Genomic DNA, 23,847 nt, shown 5'->3' on the forward strand with positions numbered 1-23,847 from the left:
TCAAAAGGGCAAACAGTGGAAGTTATCGTATTATGCGAGATACAAAAAAACTGCAAAGCTGCATTTGTCATCCGCCACCGTGACAGCAAGTGGACTTTTGAAGCTGAAAAAATGAGTGGATTATACATGCTCTTTCAATCAGCAAGAGAGGAACAACATGGATGTTATTATACCAACTTTCTTGGCAAGGAGGATGGATTGTATGCGTCACGGTCAGGTACAGGAGAGAATGCTACTAACGTTACATTAGATAAGACACAAAGTTGTATTTTCACAACTTGTAAATGAACTTGTTAATAGCGATTAGCTGTGGGATCTGTGCCGATCGGGTCCAATCGGGTCTGTGTGTCCAGGTTTCAAATAATAGATGGGTCCGAGTCGGTTCCGGGTAGTACATTTAAGGCATTTCTTGGTTCAGCACGGGTCCCGGTCCAAACTTTCAAATAATAGACGGGTCTGGGTCGGTTCCGGATAGCACATTTCCAGGTCTCTTCGGGTTCGAGCACACATTTTTGGACCCGTGAAGACCTCTACCTCATGCCACCACGGGTGTGTATGACTTTCTTTCTTCTGCAGAACTCGAAGCTTTTTAGAAGAATATCTCAGCTCCATAGATCCACACAATGCAAGTAAATGATGGCCGGAACTTTGAATGTCCAAAAAGCATATAAAGGCAGCATAAAAGTAATGCCATATGACTCCAGTGGTTAAATCCATGTCTTCAGAAGCAATATGATTGGTGTGGGTGAGAAACAGATCAATATTTAAGTACTTTATTACTATAAATTCTCCTCCCTGCCCAGTAGGTGGCAATATGCACAAATAATGTGAATCGCCAAAAACAAAAGAAGAAATTGAAAGTCAAGATTTATATTAAAAAAGGACTTAAACATTGATCTGTTTCTCACCCACAACTATCATATTGCTTCTGAAGACATGGATTTAACCACTGGAGTCATATGGATTACTTTTATGCTGCCTTTATGTGCTTTTTGGACCTTCAAAGTTCTGGCCACATTCACTTGCGTTGTATGGACCTACAGAGCTGAAATATTTATATAGTTCAGGAGAAGATAGAAAGATTTGTACATCTGGGATGGCTTGAGGGTGAGTAAATGATGAGAGAAATTTCATTTTTGGGTGAACTATCCCTTTAAGATTTCCACTATTCACATGCCAAGAGTTCAGTTATTCAAAAGGTTTCAATTGCTATGAATTCCAAATTTGGTGACCAATTTACTGGAAGGACTGTTGTCATGAATCATTGCTCATTCTAAGGAATATATTAGACAGGCAAGTGGCTCCATCCCGTAATGACCCTTAGAAGCATGCAGTGAATGAAGGACGCCACAAATATTAGCTGCAATAAAATTCAAAAAGAATTTCTGGGGCTGTGTCCAGCACTTTGCTTTTAAAGTCTCGCCCTAAATGGTCCTCACAAAACTATAAGTACAAAGTCGCTATTACTTTCCAGCAGACATATTAGAATGCTGAGAGAGGACCTCTTTCCATTTGGTCTCAATCTCAGCATCTTTCTGTAAAAAAAAATGTTCACATCACAAGCCAAGAAGCAAAGCACAGAGTCTTAAATGGACACTGACAGGGCACACCTGAGATCATAAGCAACAGCTGTTATGAGGGTAACCGTCATACTGCCAACAAAAAGATTGCATTTGTGCATAAGTACCCCAAGATCCAGAATGTATGTACTTCAGATAAAATTTAGAGCAGATGTGTGCGTGTGATTAAAAATGTCTGCCACAGCTGTTATAGACTTCACAGACACAGACAAGATACTTTCCCTCTGTGATCAGCCAAAAAAAACCTGATTAATTTTATTTCTTGTTATTTTTTGTAGTGTAGTGTATACATACAGTGCATTCAGAAAGTATTCAGACCCCTTAATGTTTTTCACATTTTGTTATGTTGCAGCCTTACGCTAAAATGCTTTATTTATTTTTTTCCACATCAATCTACACTCCATACCCCATTATGACAAAGCAAAAGCCAGATTTTTGATAACTTTGCAAATGTATTAAAAAGAAAAAAACTGAAATATCACATTGACGTAAGTATTCAGACCTTCTGCTATGACACTTGAAATTTCACTCAGATGCATCCCATTTCTCTGGATCATCTTTTAGATGTTTCTACACTTTGATTGGAGACCACCTGTGGCAAATTCAATTGATTGAACATGATTTGGAAAGGCACACACCTGTCTATATAAGGTCTCACAGCTGAAAATGCATATCAGAGCAAAAACCAAGCCATGAGGTCAATGGAACTACCTGCAGAGCTCAGAGACAGGATTGTGTCGAGGCACAGATCTGGGGAAGGCTGCAGAAATAAATTTTCGGCTGCACTGAAGGTTCCCAAGAGCACAGTGGCCTCCATAATTTTTAAATGGAAGAAATTTGGAACAACCAGGACTCTTCCTAGAGCTGGCCACCCGGCCAAACTGAGCAATCGGGAGAGAAGGGCCTTGGTAAGAGAGGTGACCAATAACCCGATGGTCACTCTGGTTGAGTCCAGAGATCATGTCTGGAGATGGGAGAAACTTGCAGAAAGACAACCATCAATGCTACACTCCACCGATCTGGGCTTTGTGGCAGAGTGGCCAGATGGAAACCTCTCCTCAGTGCAAGAAAGCAAAAAAGCACCTAAAGGACTCTCAGACTGTGAGAAACAAGATTCTCTGGTCTGATGTAACGAAGATTGAACTGTTTGGCCTCAATTCCATGCGTCATGTCTGGATGAAACCAGGCACCGCTCATCACCTGTGCAATACCATCCCAACGGTGAAGCATGATGGTGGTAGCATCATGCTGTGGGGGTGTTTTTCAGTGGCAGGGACTGGTCAGGGTTGAAGGAAAGCTGAACGCAGAAAAATACAGAGATATCCTTAAACAAAATCTGGTCCAGAGCGCTCAGGACCTCAGACTGGGCAAGAGTGGCTTAGGGACAACTCTGTGAATGTCATTGAGTGGCCTAGCCAGAGTCCAGATTTGAACCCAATCGAACTACCGACGGGCCCCATCCAACCTGACAGAGTTTGAGAGGATCTGCAGCGAAGAATGGCAGAAAATTCCCAAATTCAGGTGTGCAAAGCTTGTCACATCATACCCAAAAAGACTTGAGGCTGTAATCGCTGGCAAAGGTGCTTCAACTAAGTAGTGAGTTAAGAGTCTGAATACTTATGTCAATGTGATATTTCAGTTTTTTATTTTATTTTTTTCTCCCCAATATGGAATGCCCAGTTCCCAATGTGCTCTAAGTCCTCGTGGTGGCGTAGTGACTCGCCTCAATCCAGGTGGCGGAGGACGAATCCCAGTTGCCTCCGCATCTGAGACCATCAATCTGTGCATCTTATCGTGTGGCTTGTTGAGCGCATTACCGCGGAGACATAGCGCGTGTGGAGGCTTCACACTATTCTCCACGTCATCCACGCACATCTAACCACGCGCCCCACCGAGCGCGAGAACCACATTATAGCGACCACGAGGAGGTTGCCCCATGTGACTCTACCCTACCTGGCAACCGGGCCAATTTGGTTGCTTAGGAGACCTAACTGGAGTCACTCAGTTTTTTATTTTTAATAAATTGGCAAAGTTATCAAAAATCTGGTTTTTGCTTTGTCATTATGGGGTATGGAGTGTAGATTAAAGTGAAAAAAATAAATCATTTAAAGCATTTTAGAGGAAGGCTGCAACAACAAATTGTGAAAAAAATGAAGGGGTCTGAATATTTTTTGAATGCACTATACATTTAAAAAGATACCATAGTAGATGCATCTAAAAGCTGTCCTATTGTAAAGGCATATTAATGACAGTCTAGCCATGCACACTGAAATAGTGAATCCTGAAAATTTTGGTTGCAAAATTACATTGGTTACTAAAAGATTATCTTTGTTCCCTCTAAAGGTATTAAGGATTATTTGGTGTCATACACAATTCATTACAAACATAAAGATGATTAAAAAGGTACATCATCCTTACAATTTATAAATGCCACTGGTACATAACCGAATAGTATAATGCATTTATAAAAGTAACATTATATTGTGTTTGTTAATTAAAAACAAGCCTTAAGGAACAATGAAAGTACAATACTTTCAGTAAATCATAATGTCCTTAGGTTGATATCTTATGGCCGGATTAAAAAGTACCACAGGTGTGCTTTTGCATTCACAGTCCAAGCAGTTTTTCTGTCTGCTCCTGCAGTTTGTTCTTCTGGATCTGAGAAAGGTGAAGAAAATGTGAAAACGTCTCAGTACGATTAAATGGTTCAATCTGTCAACAGCAAACCACAAGCCTTTAAAAGCAGAGGTGTCATAGTAGCTTCTATGGCCCACTCTTAAATGCCTGAAACCACTTTAGTGGGTTTCATGCAGATGGTGAAACTGCTTACATTTTTCTGTCTAGAGACTGAATCGGCCCAAGAAAACACAGTTTTACATTTTCTTCATAATTTACATGATGTACATAAAGACAGAAAGAAGTTGTGACAAAGTAAAGTCCTAGAGATTAATTTGTGAGAGAGCAGGTCTGTAAATGCTCATTACTGAAATTATATTCTCTGGACCAGATCAATAAACTGCCAAAAAAATAAAAATAAATTATCAATGCAACTCTCTTGCAGAGAAAACAGTGGTTTACGCATTGTTAAGGCAAACTACGCAACTAATTGCCTTTTATCTCAGTATTGCCTTGAAAATGTATACTTACCTTGCCTGTGACTGTCAGAGGATAACCCTGAACAAAGGTCACATAACGTGGCACCTTGTAATGAGTGATCTGCAAAAACAACAATAACACTTTAATGGCAATCTTTGGCTTACTGATGATACACTTCAGGGCATGAGATTCCAAATTTGGTTCTGACCTTTCCCCTGCAGAAGTCCCTGATCTCCTCTACAGTGCATTCCTGGTCAGCCTTCAGTTTAATACAAGCACAAACCTCCTCTCCCATTCGCTCATCCTTCACTCCAACCACCTGTTTAGGAAAACAGAAATAACATGCTTTTCAGTTTAAACCATCTTGTTTCCTCATTAAAAAATGTTCACTCCTAAAAACATGAATTGTAATTTTGCAATATATGTTAGAAATCATGACCACTCACATTAAAAATGAAGACTCCAGTCATATCAGTAAACTTATAAAAGCTGTTTAAAACCTTATAAAAACATGGGGGCTGCCATTTTAGAATCATGTGACCAGCTGAATACTACTAGCTTAATCTCAGTAACCGTCCTGTTATTAAACACATACACTAATTGATTAAAGTAATCATGGCTGACTTTGAATACAAAAGATGACACAAAGACAAACGTAACTGAGTACACCTTTAAAAGAATAGTTCACCCAAAAATGACAATTCTCTCATGAACTAGTATGACTTTCTATCTTCTGCAGAACATGAAATTAATATATTTTGATTGAGATATGATATGAATATATCCATACAATGCAAGTCAATGGGGTCCAACACTTCCAAGCTCCAAAAAGGACATAAAGGCAGCATAAAGGTGATCCATACAATATTGCAGTCTCCTAGGGCCGATCATGATTTGAAGCTCAATAAAACTTTGTAGTATTTTACGCATAAGCAGAAGGCAAGTACATCGTATTGCTTCAGAAGACATGGATTAAACCACATAGGCATATGGATTACCTTTATGCTTCCTTTATGTGCTTTTTGGAGCTTGAATGTTTGGAACACATTGACCTGCATTGTATGGATATAAACACATCATGTCTCCATTAATATATCTTCATTTGTGTTTTGCAGAAGAAAGAAAGTCATACCAGCTTGAGACGACATGAGTAAATGATGAGATAATTAGAATTATTCATTTTAGAGGTCCAGCTGCCATTAAAGGTGCTGTAAGCGATTTTAGCGTTCTGAAGCTTTCACGTGACTGAGCCGTTGAATTAGCCACACCCCCTCATTCAAAAACCCCATCCTCCAAAGATAATTTTGAGACCAAAACTGAGCAAAAGAGCAGCATTGTTTTTGTCTGTGGCTGTCAAATTCAACAGTGGCACAATAGCGCCCTCAGTTGACAAACATTATGAATCACAGCCTCAATGATCCACCTCAAATACAACATTGAGAATGAGCAAAATGATTGACAGGTGAAAAGCGTCAACATTATTTGTTTGCTGTTTACAAAGTCTACAGCTGTCACAGAGACCGGTGAGATATCTCTGGACACTTATTTCATTAATATCTTTAAGGGAGTAGGAACTTTTTGCATAATTTTCCATGAAAAAAAGAATTGCTTACAGTACCTTTAATGTGTCTACTAAAATAGATAAGCGTTTGGTTAACATTGTTCACCTGTGCTTCCTGAACTTTAGGATGGGTGTGTAGGAACTGTTCGATTTCAGCAGGGTAGATGTTCTCTCCTCCTCTGATGATTAGGTCCTTGATACGTCCTTGTATTTTGCAGTATCCATACTCATCCAAACTGGCAATGTCTCTGTATAAATCATATAATAATCTAGTTGAATAAATGAGGATAGCTCTTATTGCGACTGTCTGGCCAAATCCTGAACAATGTTAATTTAAAATAAGAGGGAATATCATATCCACTTACCCAGTCTTGTACCAGCGATCTTCTGTGATGCACTCACGGGTCTTTTTCTCATCTTGCCAGTATTTCAGCATCACACAGTAGCCCCTAATCATCAGCTCCCCCTGAGTGCCGAGAGGCACAGTCAGCCCTGTTGTAGGGTCCACTACTTTGGCCTAATGCACACAGGAATGTACCACATCCATTCAGAGGGTTGGGAAATGAATTGATATCAATTTGCATGTATACCATCTTTATTTTAAAGTGAGTGTTAATTAACCTCAGTGTGTGGGGTTATACATCCAACAGTCTGTGTCTTACGCTCAGTGCTATCAATTGGAAAGCCGCAGAATGACACGGGGCTGTTTTCGGTCGTCCCGTATGCAATCTGTTCCAAAAGACAATTGTGACACAATAAAAGAGAACCTTTTCATCATATTAATTCTTTCTAGGTTCAAGTTAAGCTCAATCAATGGCATTTGTGGCATATTGTTGAATTGATTTGGACTTATATACAGTATAGTAATTTACAATAGTCAACGTTTCAAAAGTATAGCCACAAGACCTAAACAATATGGGTGTTAACATGATTTTGTTGTGATAAAACGGCGTATACCTTTTCCGTATAAAGTGGTATCCAATTTTACAACTTTGTTAAATGACAATGTAATGCTATAAACCCTGTAATCCTGCAAAAACGATTATTTAAACAATTTTACAGCTCAAATTACACACAGGTTTTAGCAGAAGAATTAATGCAATTGCTTTTATAAAATTTAAATCTTTACAGTTCTGCCTTTAAAACCTCCAAATACTGGCTCCATTCACTTCTATTGTAAGTGCCTCACTGTAACCTCGATTTTTGCTTTTTATTTAAAAGGAGGGACGAGTCTAAATAATTTGTTGTGGTAATCAACAGTAAGCCACAAACGCTGTCCATTGAGCTTAACTTGTAGTGAACCCGGAATATTCCTTTAATAGTGTCCAAATTCACCATTTTGAGCTCAACAAGTTCATGCAAAACCTGATGATCCATGTTAACCCAGCATGATTAGAGAATGTTCCAAAGAGCATCTTGAGTGCTTCAGTGGAAGCAAGGAAATCTGACTGTTTGTACAAAGGAGTTAACATGGTCAATGCCAGGGCCGGCCCGTGACATAGGCGACATAGGCGGTTGCCTAGGGCGCAAAATGACAGAGAGGCGGCGCAGGAGAGTTTTTTTTTTTTTTTGTCAGAAGTGTGCACTCTCGTGACGACTGTGTGCCCCTCTACCCATATATTGAGCACTAGAACTACGTGATTATATTATAATCGGATCCTTATCATATGTGGACAAAATGAGTGAAAAAGAACCAGATTATCAGGTGCACAAGGCAGGAAGTGGTACAAAGAAGAGGAACAGAAAAAAAGAGCAATATAAAGGTAAGAATCGAAGTTAATGACTGTTCATGTCAGCCATTGATGTTTATTTACTACTTTGAAATAGCTCATTTAGAAACTCTTAACTGGCACGGACACTGGGCCATTTTTTGCTTGTTTTATTTAAGTTTAGTGCAAGTTAAGTGCAGTGTATTTTCTTTCAAATAAACTTAAGCTTCTATAATGTTGTTTTAATTTTAGTTATATTGCTGCTGGCTTTCATTTCACCAAAAAACTCCTAAGTGTCTTCTTTTAAAACAGACCATGATTAGGACTTTAGTCTAAAGCATTCATGCTAAGCACCCTCAAACAAACCTTAGAGAACCCTTAATTGCTGACCAGGGCAAACTACTGCCCGGGGGTCGATTTATCATGAACGTTTTTTATTAGATTTTTCATTTATATGGCTTTGGGACCTATTGCGCATCCACAAGCTTTCAATATGCTCAGGGTTGCCAGATAATAGATGCCCCAATCAGAGATTTATAATTGCACAAATAGGAATATTTCGCCTTATGTCATACTTAATTTATGCAATCTGGCAACCATGTATGCGAGTGTGCTGTCTCTCTCCTCTTTGAAAAAATAAAATTAAAACGTAGCTCTCAATAGTGCAATATTCTGTGCAAAGAAAGTGTGATGCAGCCACTCCGTGTCCAACAGAGCCTGGGCCAGCCCTGGTCAGTGCCACCAATCTGCTAAAATTTCATTGTTGACATGCAGAACCTTATATTTTCTACATTTTACATCATAATATTTCTTTGTTTTCCATTTTTCAAAATTCTAAAATGTTCAGTTTATTTCCAGGTTAGGTTAGATTTTAGAATCCCAGATTGTTAATAGTGTTTCAAACGTTTGGACACCACCATATATATTATTTTATGTTATGGCTTGTGGAACTATCCTCACTGATTTCTATGCCTTTAAGTATGAATTTTAAGCCTTCAAACACTTGCTTAAATTTCAATCAGTGTGCTCAAATTACTTATTTTGCTTGGAAAATGTGACGAAGGCCTTTTCATAGTATTTTCCACAAACTGCAAGCTGAATCAAGCCAGGCCTGGGAGCCAAGTGAGGTATGTGGTGCACACCTGAGAACTGGCACACCAGCTGTTGTTTTGAATCCCATCTCTATGTCCTCCATAGACTTTCATCAGACTGTTTTACAGTACCGCTTTGGGCTAAGGGCGAACTATCCGATTAATTAAACCTTCTAGATAATCTGCACTGGATTGATTTTTACCACACTAAATTACATGGTAAGGTGAACCTATGTGCCTTGCCAGGTACTTATAGCTTGTTTGTACAGAACATTTTAGTGACACCAATTTATGAGCCAGTAAAAATTTAGCTACAATTTGCAGGCTTTTAACTCAAATACACTAAAGTTACAAAAGGATCTGGTATGATCTTCTGCAATGGCCATTTCCAATTTAGCTTTATTGGGATTTCGATATCAAACAATATTAATTCATTGATTTACAGTAATTATGATGGGGGTAAAAACAACCCAAAGCAGATTATGTTGTATCCATACATCGTTGGCTAGCCCATGGCAACTGGGACTATTTGCACAGTAACAGGATGCTGCGGATCAATCTAGTGTGAATGTGTACTTGAAAGAACCAGGACATACACTTCCCCAATAAAATGTTACATTTGTTAAGCAAACACTAGATTCCATCTAACCTGAGAGCAGCTGACGAGTTCATAAACACACAGACCAGAGGTAAAAACCTCCCAGGTATTTGAGCCAAAAAGTAATAGACAAAACTTCATCTCCTGTTTGTTTTGAGGACTGCTTTCATAATACGTTTGTATGTAATATTTAACACATTTCAAAAATTCAAGGTCGCTTTAAAAAGAAAGAATAAACAGTACATCAAAATTAAGAACAAAAAATAAACTGCCTGACTCCACAGTGCATTTAAATTCTTTAGGTTTTTTCTCTCATTGAGTACTGTACATACTTGAAATTAAAGGAGACATTTGGAATGTGATGAATGTGCCTCTCCAAATGAAATTCTACTCTGCTGACAAAAGAAAAAGCCTTTAAAATTTCCACTGTTGTGATGTGATACCAGCCAAACATCTGACTGTAATTATATGTTCTAAAATGGGCAGCCACACAGGAGTGGCTCCTTTTTCTCCTTCTGCTGCCAAAAAACAATGGAAATGTCTGGCACACACACACTCTCACCTTAACCTCACAAGATTTGGCTACACAAGTTCACTTGTCCATATGAAATGATACACTAAGAAAAAAATACAATCACATTTCAGACCTCTGAACATGCACCGAGATCCTTTCATGTATTACCTTTGCCAAAAAAAGAAAAGACATTTAGCCTTTAATTAATTTATTTTTTTTTTAAATGACATTTTTGACTAAATTAACTCATTGGAAAAGAAAGATGCCATTTTTTGTCCATGCACAAAATAAAATTTAATTGGTGGCAGCCTTGAGTTTTAGAGAATAGAATAGAATAGAACAGACCATGGTAGAACAGATTTGAGTAGAATCAAATCGAATAGATCAGGACTGAACAGAACAAAACAGAATAGAATACAACAGACCAGTATTGAATACAATAGAATTGACCAGTATACAACAGAACAGAGTATAATAGAATAGACCAGGCAAGAACAAAATATAATATATCAGGATAGAACAGAATAGAACAGACAGGATAAAACAGAACATAGTGAAATAGAATAGATCAGGAATAGAATAGAATAGACCAGGATAGCACAGAATAGACCAGATCAGGATAGAAGAGAACAGAACAGAAAAGATCAGAACAAAACAGAACAGATCAAGATAGAATAGAATAGAACAGACCATGGTAGAACAGAGTTGAGTAGAACTGAATAGAACAGACCAGGGTAGAACAGAACAGACAAAATATAAAAGACCAGTATAGAATATAATAGAATTTACCAGTATACAACAGAACAGAATAGAATAGACCGGGCAAGGACAAAATAGAACAGATCATGATAGAATGGAATAGAATAAACCAGGATAGCACACAATAGACAGGACCAGAATAGAATAGAACAGAAAGGATAAAACGGAACATAGTAGAATAGAATAGACTAGGGCAGAACAGATAAAAATAGAATATATCAGGATGGGATATGATAAAATAGAATAGAATAGACCAGGATAGCACAGATAGATCAGACCAGATTAGGATAGAACAGAACAGAACAGACAGGACAGAATAGATCAGAACAGAACAAAATAGAATAGATCAGGATAGAATAGAATAAACCAGGATAGCACAGAATAGACCTGACCAGTATAGAATAGACTAGAATGGACAGGACAGAGTAGAATAGATTAGAATAGAATAGACCAGGATAGAATATAACAGAATAGAATGAAACAGAATAAGCCACGATAGCACAGAATAGACCAGATCAGGATAGAACAGAATAGACCAGGCCAGAACAGAATAGAATGGATCAGGAATGAATATAATAGAATAGACCAGGATATAACAAAACAAAGTACAGTATAAAAGAATAGACCAAGCCAGAACAGCACATAATGGACCAGGATAGATTTGAAAAGACCAGGATAGAACAGAACATAATAGAACAGACCAGAACATACAAGAACAAACCCAGACCAGATCAAAGTAGAAAAGAACAGAACAGAATAAAATAGAACAGAACAGAACAGAATATAATGGATCAGGAAATGATAGAATAGAATTGAATAGACCAGGATAGCACAGAATAGACCAGACCAGGATAGAATAGAACAGAACAGAATAGACCAGAACAGGACAGAACAGAATTGAAAAAACAGAATAGAATAATGCCTCACAAATGGGGCAGAAGGAAATTGTGCCCACGTGTCCAATCATTTCATTGGTAGTGTACATATGAAGAGTTAAATTCTCTGAGACTCCTCAGCTTCTGTTATTGCCATAATGCAGTTAATTACCAAGAAAAAATGTGTTTCTCTCATTTGAAAATATTATAAACATTACAGCTTTTGCATTTCTTAAGTGAATAATTTTGCACTGCCTCCCTTTTCTCTGACTCACACACCCTCTCTCTCTCAAGCTCACCTCTAGCCCCCTCACTCTGCAAACTCTCACACTCCCTCTCTTCACTCTGAGGTTGTGTGGACCACTTTTGCTGTCCGTATATGTTCCTGTTGCAACAGGCTCCCAAAGTAAAGCAGAAAGAGAGCAAAACAGACAGACAGCATAAAGCAGTGGACTGATTAAGACAGTGTTATCATGCAGAGTTTCAGCATCTTCCTGGTGGTGGTGTGTCTACAGGTTTGGGTCCCCTTTGGGTTTTCTGCACCAACTCAGTGTCCAAGCCAATGCCATTGCCATGGGGACCTGCAGCATGTTATCTGTGACAACGTCGGTCTGAAGAAGATCCCTCGCATATCTGAGGTCACTCGCCTTCTGAACCTCCAACGGAACAACCTGGGAAACCTCCCCACAGGGGGCTTCAGCGAGATGAAGGGGCTCATCTCTCTGCACCTTCAGCACTGTCAGATCCGAGAGATCTCCAGCCAGGCTTTTAAAGGGCTGAAGAAACTTATCTACCTCTATATGTCTAGCAACGAGATCAGCATTATCAAACCAGGTGCTTTTGAGGACCTAACCGAACTTACCTATCTCTACTTGGATGGCAACCACATCTCAGGCCTTCCGAAAGGCATCTTTTCTCCCATGATCAACCTGTTTACCTTGCAACTTGACAACAACAAGCTCCGTGATCTGCAACCAGGTACTTTCACAGGTGCAAAAGATCTCAGATGTCTTTATATGAGTGGCAATGAGCTGAGCTCCATGCAGCCAGGGTCTCTTGACGAAGTGGAGAACCTGGCCATTCTAACCCTGGACCGTAACAAGCTGTCCACCTACCCTCTACTGGCTATGGGCAAGTTGCGTGTTATAGAGGAGCTCAACCTATCCAAGAACCCTCTCAGCTTCATCCCCGACCATGCATTCCGGAGTTTTGGCCGCTACATGGAGAAGCTCCATCTAAATGACATGGGCCTAGAGAAGGTAAGTCTCTCTATGACCGTTTATTTTGTGGAATATCAAATTTAAGAAATTGAAATGTCACTCTGATGCTGGCCAAATAATTGCTTATTTGTGTTTGGGTTCTGGAAGCCAGGCATCTGCATACAAACGTTTCATACCATTAGAGCTGATTATGCTAATCCCAATCTATATAAACCCACAATGTTGCCTGGAATACAGTGATTTATGGCTAAAAGTTTACGCTCAGATCTGTTCTGGTGAGGGAGTTTGACCCGTTTTCTTTACAACTATAAATAAGATCCTCCTGACATTCTGTCCACTCTCTTCATAACTTCACGCCTTGAATCAGGTCACATGTGCTTTATGTCAGGATGCACATGTGCTGACTCCAGCAGGATATTTCCCTCTGGATCACTAAATGGCTAATGGAAGTGTTTAAGGGATGCATTTATCTTTGCCTTGGCTTTGACCTTGACTTCCATGCTTGATTCAGAAATAACCAAAATATGCACGATTAACCAAATGTAATCCATTGGTTCCATGCATTCTCATTGAACTTGAAAGTAAAGCTTGCAATTCATCAATTTAGTAAAACGTCACTTAACCTTTTGCAATAGGTTTGTTGTGACCAGAGTGGTGTGGCTATATGTGCTGCACAGGACTAAAATGATTAATATACCCAAGGTGTGGATCTGAGCAGTAGGCATGCAAAAGCACTATTTCTCATGAAGGAACGTCAACACCAGGCAGCATGTCAATGCTGCTTATATGATAGCAAGGGGGAAAATAACCACTCTTCCCTCAAATGTGGATATTTTTAGGGACTATTTGCTTGCTGGCCTTCATCCAAATCTTTCTCTGTGTAATTATTGCACAACTGTTATTCTGAGGTGCATGTTTTTTCCTATCACGTGGGGTGCCCTGCAAACAGGTCAGCAAGAGTTAGCAGACAGGTAAATAGTGGCAGGGTGTTCCACAGCCCATGAAGAGAAGTATTTTTAGGCTCTTCATTGCTTCAACTTGAATGGACAATTGGGCCCTTTGCAGGCATTTCTGGCAGAAGTGCAGTTCGAAGGAGGAGCAGACAGACAGAAAAACCGAAAATAAGCCTTCCACGCTGGAAGTCATCCATCCTCCATCGCCTCAAATTACCAAACACTACACCTATCTCTCTTGCTCTCTGAGTGGAAATTTCCAAAACGCCCCTTCAATAAGTGCATCTTTTTTGCACTTATATAACACACCCATCCACCTACACACACTGTCTACACTGTCCAAGCCCCTTGACAGTCTTCTTCCTAAAAAGCAGACAAACTTGACACTATGCAAGCCAGTTCATCTAACACCTTAGTGAAGCTTTTAGCAGCCTTGCATTCACTATGAAGTTCGTGTAGGGCTGGAAGGAGAGTGCGGACAGCTTTACATAAGCCCAGACACAGCGAAGGGCATGAGAGAGGCCTTTCATGTGAGAAAAAGCTCTCAGTCCAGCATCCATGGTCTCCCTAAGATATTACAAGTAAGTTTGAATGCTAATTGTTAGAATATTCCATGTGCAGAGGCCATGAGCTTCTTTTTGTGCGAATAAAGCTTTGAGTTTTAACATCCTGCTGAAAGGACCAGCTTAGACCAGTATGCTAGACCAAGCTGGTTTGTTGCTGGTCTAGCTGGTGGATTAGCATAGCCATGTTGTGATAAATAAAAATTGCTGGTCAACCAGCATGGTCTTCTGATGAAGCTGGTTGACCAAGTGAGTCTTGCTGGTTAAGCTTGTTAAAAAGCCTGGTAAAGACACCAGCATATCAGCATCCAAAACAACATATGCTTTTCAACAGGGTTATCTTTAGGAAATAAATTTCACTAAGGATAAACTGAATTCTCATCTCTCCTTTCCATCCATCAAGTTCTCCAGTGCTGCCTTAGAGGGAGTGACTGCTCTAAAATCTTTGCACCTTGAGAACAACAAGCTGAAGTCCCTCCCGAAAAGCCTTGAGTTCACCACCCTCCAGAATATCACTCTGTTTAATAACCCATGGAGCTGCACCTGTCTGTTATTAAACCTCAAAAAGTAAGAAAGTATAATTCTTATTTAATGGCATCATTTAACTGTTCTTAAGATTTAAGACTAGTATAAATGTTTTGATTTGCTTGTTTAGATGGATGGACACTAGCCGCCATCGTCCTGATGCAGTTTGTGCTTCCCCTGGCAGCCAGAAAGGAAAGCAAATAAGAGACAGCACAGCTTTCACCCGCTGCAAGACAAAGAGGGAAAAAAAGAGAGCACGGCTTTGAAATGGTGAGCAGTCCTGTTAGCCCCATCCTCACAAATTCAGGCATCAGCATTTATGTGCTAAAGGTACACGAGAAGTGTATTGAGTAAACCTAATCTACTCTAATGGAGATCAAATACTCTACCAGATCACTTAAGCTGGTGCGACACTAGCAGACTCCAAACAACTCGATTTTGGCCAAGGTTGTAACACTGAGCTTAGCTCTCACTCTCTTCAGTTGGTGCCAGATCAGCATGTTGTCTTTCTTTAGTCACTTTTCTTTAGTACTTTAGTAAAAGAAAAGCTCATTGGTCACTTGATGAGAACACAAAGCCCACCCTGGCGAGTTTTTTTCTAACAATTTTGAGATGCTTTTCCAGGTGCTTGAACCATTAACTCAGCAGGGAGTCCCGATGGTCAAAGAATTAATGACCTCCCGCTGGCAGATGTTAAAGCCCAAAATATACTTCGGTCAGACGTGAACGCTAAGTGTCTGCGTACAGGACGCGTGATGCAATTTTCTTAATCCTAAGAGTGCTTGAGCACTGAACATTCGCAGCCCGATTTTACTAACTGCAGGTCATTTTTGAACACTCAGAATGCACATGCGCCTGGAATTATTTGCACTATTTAGCTGGTCCACAAGGTGGCAACACTCACATTTGAGCCATTGCGGTCACGAAGAAGCCCTAGAAGATGATGTAATTGCCGGTAAAAAACAGAAGATGACTTTGAAAGGTTTGGGCTTAATGCATACTCCGTCTCTCACATACTGGCAGGCAATAATGAAAATGAAGCTTACACCTGAAAATCATTGGAAAAATCAGCTAGTGTGACAAATTTTAGTTTGATCATAATTACAGGAACCTAAGAGAAAATAATAATAATAGTCATAATAATAATAATAATAATAATAATAATAACTTACTAAGAATGTTATATTATTTAATGTCAAGTGCTGACACTAAAGTCAGTTTCTTGGGTTTAGTCTTTTGGCAAAACCAGACAAATGGAATAAACCTTGGTAACAAACAAATATCTTAAAATAAATATACCCTGCAGACAGAGCCAGCTATCCATGGGAATATCCATGCTATTCATGATTCAGGCTGGTTTATTGTGGTTAGTGCTGGCTTGTTGCTAGTCTAGCTGGTGCAAGTAGGTATAGCTGCAGGCTAGAGATTTCCAAATGTGGGTGGAATCTCCAAAAAAGTGTGGAGTTACTCTAGAAGGGGGCGGGGTTACTCCAAAAGCAGGTGTCAATTCCACTCACGGTTAAGTTTAGGGACAGGGTTAGGTTAGGGGCTCCTTATATCTTTGTTGTGGGTTTGGAGCTTTGCCTGCAGCTATATACTTCTCAGCTGGTGGACCAGCCATGCAATTCACCAACAAAATTAGCAAAAGCATGGCTTTTCTGGTAAAGATAATTGACCAAGAAAATTAGCTGGTAAAGCTAGTTAAGCAGCTTGGTGGGGACACCAGCACACACCATCAGGCCAAGCAGTTACTGTTGCTGAACCATGCCGTTCTGTACCAATCCATATTCGTTGACACAGTTAAAATTTCTTTTTCCATTGTGATGCTGCAAAATCAGGATTAGAATGGACTCACTGGGCAAGTGACAAATCAAGAGCCACCTTGTCAATACAGGCATTCCACTAGCATGGTTCTTTGTCCTGAGAACAGTTAGCTAACCGAGCTGAGAAATCCATCCTGGGAACATTTTGTAATCATACCGTACTGAACCATGCTCAAGTGAAAATGCTTCTGGTACCATGCTTGAAAACACTCCCTTTTCAACCCTTTTTTTAAGGCCAATTTAAAAAGCTACAATTTTAAGCAAGACTAAAAGCCTACAGCATAATCCAGGCCAAAACCAAGGCTGCCAGATTGGAGACCCACACCTTCAAAATGAGGACTAAGATCCATACCTTACCAGGTTTATGTGGTCCGCAGAGGTCTTGTAAATGAGACAACAAGATCAAGACTCCAGCTATGATCATAAAAATGAGACATTAATCAGAGACCTGCATGACAACTAGCCTCTTTCCACATGCTTTGTAAATGTAAACAAATTATAAAGAGAGAGAAAAAACTCAGTGGAAGGTAAATAAATGTTACCTTATGACTCATTACACCTGACATTGCGTTTGCTAATGCATATGGGGAGTGTCTTTCCACACGACCTAGTTGAAACCTCTTTACAATGACGCCAGTATTCTAATATTGGCTATGGTGTTTGAGCCCCACCCTTTTAGACGCAAAGCTGTCCACTATAAAAGCAGGCACACAAACACCATTCCTCAGAATTTTCTTCCTTCAAGATAGCGATTCATCTCTCGTCTAGAAGCCCTCTACTGCTTTGCCGTCAAATACACGAGTCAGCGGGCAGGATTTCTACATCAACGAGAAGACTCGCTGCTCCTCTGCAGTGCTCTGGTGAACATCACTCCGCCTCGCCGCTTGAAGCTTTGCTGGTGAACGGGCTGCTTCAGCATCCTGATTCTCCGCAGCGCTTTGGCAGGAGTCGTGCATCCTTATAAGCATTGTATATTGTTATATTGTGTGTGTGTGTGTGTATGTATATATATCTAAAAGAGTCACTTATGTATTCACGTCTTTTTAAAGATGTCGTTCTGTAAGTGTTCCTTGTGCGAGAGGCACATCTTGCCATCAGATCAGCATGAGAGCTGCATTTACTGTCTTGGCCGCACCCATGCAGAGTCAGCTCTCATGGAGACTGATTACATTCACTGCGAGCGCATGAGTCTCAAGACGCTTCGCTCGCGAATCGCCCTCGTTCTGAGGGACGATTCAGCCTCCCGCCCCTCCAGCCCACATCTTCTGTGACACCCGAGGGAACACATGAGGAGGCACTGCGGGGCCGCGAGGTTGAGCAGGATGAATTCAAGGTAGACCTTGTGCTGGCACATGCCCCGCGAGCCCCTCAATCTCCACATAACGCATCTATGCTGATACATTATGTGCGTGACGAGCTCCGCAGGAGCACATGGCCTCATCTCGTTCACGGTTCTGATGCTGGGTGCCACGAAAGTCACTACACAAGCCATTGGCAAGTCAATGGGCAATCTGGTAGTTCTGGATCGTCACATCTGGCTGACCCTAACGGAAATGCATGCCAAGGAAAAAGACGCTCTGTTGGATGCTCCAGTGTATCCAGCTGGCCTCTTTGGTGGCTCTGTGGATAAGTTTGCCAAGCGTTATATCGTGACTCAGCAATACTCGCAGTATCAGCCATATCAGCGCACACCCCCTGCCAGCAGAAAAAACCCCCCGCGCAGCAGAAATGCTCCTGACAGGCACAGCCCTTTGAAGCAGAATGCAGAGCTTGCTGTTCCCTCCAGATCTGCTCCAAAGAAGGATCGATTGGACACACACAACACTGTTCCCCATCTCCCCACTCTTGTTTGTCGGGAAAGGAATATTGCTGTTCACAATATTGTTCAAAATTTTGTTTCTGTATCTCACATTCATATAAATGTAATAAAAAAATGCAATAAATGCAAAAAAGAATATGCACATGCACAAGACTCTCACACACTCTCAATTAAGAGCTCTTTTCCTCTTCAAAGCCCACAAATTGTGCACAACCGCTTCCCACTGGCGAGCGACGCATTATATCATACAATGAACAAACCAAATTGCCCTCTGTCCCGTTACGCAGACATGTCTAAATGCCCTTAAGGGTATTTCAGATTGGGTGCTAAAAACGATCGAACATGGGTATATGATCCAATTTGCACGTCGGCCACCTCATTTCAACGGCATTCTGTCTTCCTTGGTTTCGGCCGAAGACACGCCAGTGTTACGAGCCAAAATACACAATCTCCTCATGAAAAGTGCGATAGAGGTTGCTCCAAATTGTCAAAACCAAAAAGGGTTTTACAGACGTTATTTTCTTGTCCCAAAGAAAGACGGCGGGCTTCGGCCAATCCTAGATCTGAGACATTTGAATCGCATACTTGCAAAGCGCCCATTCAAAACGATTACTCAGAAACGGATCTTAACGCATGTCCACCCACACAATTGGTTTTGTTTTGATAGATATGAAAGACATCTACTTTGATGTCCAAATTGTACAACTTCACAGGATGTTTTTGAGATTTGCGTTCGAGGGAACAGCGTATCAATTCAAAGTCCTGTCCTTCGGGCTGTCTCTAGCTCCTCGCATGTTCACAAAGTGCATCTGAGCGGTGTGCGCATTTTGAACTACTGTCGTAAGGGAACGTCTTGGTTATGTACGTAACTTTGGTTCCCTAAGACGAAGGGAACGAGACATTATGAACGCTGGCCACACTACAAGACTCAGAGTTCTTTTGAGGTGCGGGCAATGCGCTCCTTGTCCCTCAGTCAGAAAATTCTGAGGAATGGTGTTTGTGCACCTGCTTTTATAACGGACAGCTTTGCGCCTAAAAGGGCGGGACTCAAGCACTATAGCCAATATTAGAATATTGCCGTTATTGTAAAGAGGTTCCAACTAGGTCATGTGGAAAGAAAACACCCCATAAGCAAACGCAATGTCTCATTCCCTTCATCTCAGGGAACCGAGGTTACGTAAATAATCGAGACGGTCTAAAGGGTTCCCTGTGGCGCAGATCCCATGATCTCTATAAAAGACACTTTCATCAGATGGATTTATGTAGAAGATACACATGACTAGGGATGGGCGATATACCGGTAGACATGATAAACCGGTGGAAATTTGGCAACCGGTAAACAGTTTGGATTATCGTATCACAGTTACGCAAAACTGTCACGGCGTGCAAGAAATGTGCACTTCATTCTATTCACTTGTACGCAGTACACATTCTGTCAGAGAAATAGAGGAGGAAGGCGGAGCGGCTTTATGCGAGACCGAGAGAATTGAAGAAACAGGGTTTTTCAGGTACTGACCATTTTTCGGTGGCCGCCGAAGCAAATTCAATGACATTAATCTCGCATTCTGAACATGTCTCTCATCAGACACAAGCAGCTGTGTTTCACGTGATTTTCACGTGCCATCTCTGAAGTATGAAAGTGCGCACGAGTCCAGCATGCTTCCAGACTGGGCTCCGCAGACACTTGCACTACTCAACCCGGATTCACTCTATTGTAATTTGCGGCACAAACTTAAAAACTTGCTTGACCCATTCAAATTCTGCCGAATTTTTAGTTTTTTACCTTAAAGCGCTATGAAGTCAAACATCTCAAACGACGAGAGAGCCTGACATTCTAACCAACACTGATGAGAAAAACAGCTAAAACAATGTGTCATGCGCAAACAATTGTGTCATCTGTCATGCGGAGTTTTTAAACTATACATAGTTTAATAACATTCAGTTCAAAAGATGTTTAGATATTGTGACAAGGTTCGTTGTGTGATGGAAAAAGGAAGAAACGGGAGCCGGTTTCCACAGTCCACGTGAGTCAGGGTTTATTATCGAAATAACAGAAATCACTTTTCAGCTCACACTCAAAACAAAAGTCTGCTTTTCAGCATAAAAGGTAACACAGATCAGCTTTTCTGCACAACACTCTTAAACACATAAACGCAGTCTCTGGTGTGCAACTCTCTGTGGACTGGGTCGCTTTTTATCTCCCCCGTCTCCTCTCACTGCGAACATAGAAATGGTAATTAGTAGCAATTCATCTCAGGTGGAACTTCTTACCACTTTCTTTCTCTCCAGATGGGCACTCGACCACGTCCTCACCTCCACAGATATTAGAAATCAAACTGGCTTTGCTTTCAGATATTCAGATATTGTCTACAGAGATGACTTAAACCATTAAGAGCCTATGAATGTTTTATAATAATAATGTCAACAACATTAGACTGAAATGTGAAATTTAGCATTGTGATAAGCTTGATTACCACTTTTTGAATATCACCAATTTTTTATTTCTTCTGACTATGTAAAGTTCCAAATAAAGAGAAAATTAGTTTTCATTTATAAAGTATGTAATTCAATGACTGGATTTTTCAAAAATAGGCATTACAATATGGTTATTTAATATATAAACCAATTTTTATTTTTTTATTTTTAATATATTTATTTTTTATTATTGAACTATACCATGATATATATCGTTATTGTGATATAAAATTAGTGATATCATGATAAGATTTTGGTCATATCACCCACCCCTACTCATGACATTCCCTGCTCAAGTGCTACCTGCAGTCCAGCAAAATCATCTCTGATATTTGGAGCCCAGATCAGAGATTTGGCTTTAGAAAAGCTTAGTCCGAGAAGTAGTACATTGATGGTGGTAACTCTAGTTCTGTAATTTTCTTATCAACAATAAGTATGAATCCCTTGCATCACATTCAGCATTACTAAGAGTCCTTGACCATAATAGTTCCATCACTTGTAAATTAAAATAAGACATTCCAGTCAATTCATCCTAAAACTGCTGTTCACTTCCAGTAACTTCTGCAAGAAATTAAGGTTGCATATTTGTACAAAGAATCAAGAGGCTAACCCCAAGTATGTTTGACCTCTTTCAACATAAAAAAGTTTAAATGATATTGATACAATTATTGTGGTAAGGATATAGGTTTGGGCTACCAGTAGAATGCTGTCTGTTATGTTTTATCCTCCTTCATATTCTTTGTGATCACTTAGTCCTTTATGTTTGTTTGTGTTTTTACACTTTGGCTTTGGCACTATGTCCAGAACATCATAACCCAGTCACACAGATGTCCAAAACTAGTTTTGGCCAATTGACTTGGCAATTTCCTTATTTTTGTGTTTTCACAGGAGGACAGATAGTAGCCTGTCCAGGCGATAGGAAATAATGTGCAGGAAGAGAAAGTGATGCAAACTGCTACATTGGAACTGTCCATTTCCTCTCTCACTCAGTTTTTGTGTGATATATATATGCACAGACTCATTTCACACAAAATAACATTAAAAGCGCCAATGTGCTTTTCACAGACACTGACACTGACACACATCCCGAAGAAGCAACTGTGTTCAAATGCAAATTGGGGGTGGGGTGGTGCTCAAACTTACAGTCTGGAAATAATTGAATGTTTTTTATTTTTATTAATTGGATATTTTATTGCTCTCTTAATCTTACACCAGTGTTATACTCTCAGTAACTGCTCACCCTCATGCCATCTAAGATGTGTATGACTTTATTTTGCTGAACACAAACAAAGATTTTTAGAAGAATATCTCAACTCTGTAGGTCCATACAATGCAAGTGAATGGTGACTAGAACTCCAAAATGAAAAAAAAAAAAAAGGAGATAAAGTCAGCATAAACATAATCCATCAGATTGCAGGGGTTTAATGAATGTCTTCTGAAGTGATCTAGTTGGTTTTGGGTGAGAACAGACCAAAATGTACTCCATTTTCACTGTACATCTTGACAGCAGTCTCCTTGGTAATGTGTAATCGAGCTTGAAATCATTATCGTGCCTAGAGACTACAATGATATAAAGAGAAAAAGGAGTTACAATTTGGTCTTTTCTCACCCAAAACTGATCGGATCGCTTCAGACGACATCATATTATAGTTAAAAAAAAAAAAATTTAAATATTGATCCGTTTCTCACCCACACCTCTCTTATCACTTCTGAAGATATGGATTAACCAATGGAGTCTTATGGATTACTTTTATGCTGACTTTATCTGCTTTTTGGAGCTTTTAGAGTTATAGTCATCATTCACATGCATTGTATGGACTTACAGAGCTGAGATATTCTTCTAAATATCTTTGTGTTCTGCAGAAGAAAGAAAGTCATACACATCTGGGATGGCATGAGGGTGAGGAAATGATGACAGAATTTAAATTTTTGGGTGAACTATCTCTTTAACATTCATGTTTCAGAATTGTGGGTTCATTTTAGCTTTATAGGTTTTGCAACTCCCAACAAGGAATTTCTGAGGCTTTGCAAACTTATCAAACCTAACTTGGCCTTTTTAACTGACACATATTCAAGATGTGATTTGAGCTGACGTCTCCTTTACATCTCTGACCAAAGTAAAATGCAACAACAGCCAAGAAGCCAAGGACTTCCTTTCTTGAAGCCATGAAAAAAGTAAAAGAGAAAATGTAGACACTATGTGAAAGGAACTGATGGTGGTGAAAGAAGATGAGGATTTAAGGAAAGTGGAAAAATGAGAAGGGAATAAAACATTTCTGACAAATGGTGGTTCTCCAGCCTAACTTGATCAATTTGTTGTACTCACGCTCAATAAAAGACAAATAAAGCACCACTATAGTAATGCTTTATTTAGATTTATGCTAATAAACATCCTGAATGGAAATAAATCTATAGGAATAAGAGTGGAAGCACAAAATATATGTTCTTTAAAAAGCCTGTGGTATAAATAGATTTGTAGAAAATTTAAAATTAAATTTGCCTCTTATTCTGATCCTGCCTCCTCTATATCATGTTCTTCAAAATGCATTGAATAAGGAGAGAAAAGATAAAGGAGTAGCCTATATATTTTGTACAAATAAATACAAAATATACTGGAAAGATTTCATGTGGGTGCGGATTATCAGTTGTGTGGGGAATTAGTATAGGGCACATACATTGTCTTAGA

At 39.8% G+C, this 23,847-nt stretch overlaps 2 protein-coding genes across 4 annotated transcripts in view; one reads left to right on the forward strand and one right to left on the reverse strand.

Annotated features, from left to right (window-relative positions):
* The first annotated feature begins 105 nt into the window (after positions 1-105).
* Positions 106-23,445, forward strand: LOC127422772 (chondroadherin-like). 3 transcript variants are annotated; one of them, XM_051666517.1, is made up of 5 exons: positions 106-217; positions 12,299-13,042; positions 14,923-15,086; positions 15,175-15,314; positions 22,050-23,445. In XM_051666517.1, exons 1-4 carry the CDS (start codon positions 158-160, stop codon positions 15,308-15,310), a joined length of 1,104 nt encoding a protein of 367 aa, XP_051522477.1. In that variant the 5' UTR covers positions 106-157; the 3' UTR covers positions 15,311-15,314; positions 22,050-23,445. The 3 variants fall into 3 exon arrangements, with proteins under 3 accessions (XP_051522477.1, XP_051522478.1, XP_051522479.1); XM_051666518.1 differs by lacking the exon at positions 22,050-23,445 and adding an exon at positions 20,976-22,035; XM_051666519.1 differs by lacking the exon at positions 106-217 and adding an exon at positions 5,555-8,000 and having other exon boundaries at positions 12,078-13,042.
* The window catches only part of LOC127422769 (medium-chain acyl-CoA ligase ACSF2, mitochondrial-like), a 31,669-nt gene continuing 11,517 nt past the window's right edge, over positions 3,696-23,847 (reverse strand). The window contains exons 11-16 of the mRNA XM_051666512.1: positions 6,859-6,966; positions 6,603-6,754; positions 6,344-6,485; positions 4,885-4,995; positions 4,728-4,796; positions 3,696-4,238 (exon numbers count right to left, since the gene is read on the reverse strand). Coding sequence (XP_051522472.1) covers positions 4,188-4,238; positions 4,728-4,796; positions 4,885-4,995; positions 6,344-6,485; positions 6,603-6,754; positions 6,859-6,966 — 633 coding nt within the window. The 3' untranslated portion in view covers positions 3,696-4,187. The remainder of the gene's footprint in view (positions 4,239-4,727; positions 4,797-4,884; positions 4,996-6,343; positions 6,486-6,602; positions 6,755-6,858; positions 6,967-23,847) is intronic.

The sequence above is a fragment of the Myxocyprinus asiaticus genome, chromosome 32 (assembly GCF_019703515.2).
Source record: "Myxocyprinus asiaticus isolate MX2 ecotype Aquarium Trade chromosome 32, UBuf_Myxa_2, whole genome shotgun sequence".
Lineage (NCBI taxonomy): Eukaryota > Metazoa > Chordata > Actinopteri > Cypriniformes > Catostomidae > Myxocyprinus > Myxocyprinus asiaticus.

Bases quoted from the DNA above. Each gene is read 5' to 3' on its own strand.
- LOC127422772 (XM_051666517.1), top strand. From the start codon at position 158: ATGGATGTTATTATACCAACTTTCTTGGCAAGGAGGATGGATTGTATG. The intron at 218-12,298 runs GTACAGGAGAGA...GTGTGTCTACAG, and splicing joins ATTGTATGCGTCACGGTCAG to GTTTGGGTCCCCTTTGGGTT. The intron at 13,043-14,922 runs GTAAGTCTCTCT...CCATCCATCAAG, and splicing joins ATGACATGGGCCTAGAGAAG to TTCTCCAGTGCTGCCTTAGA.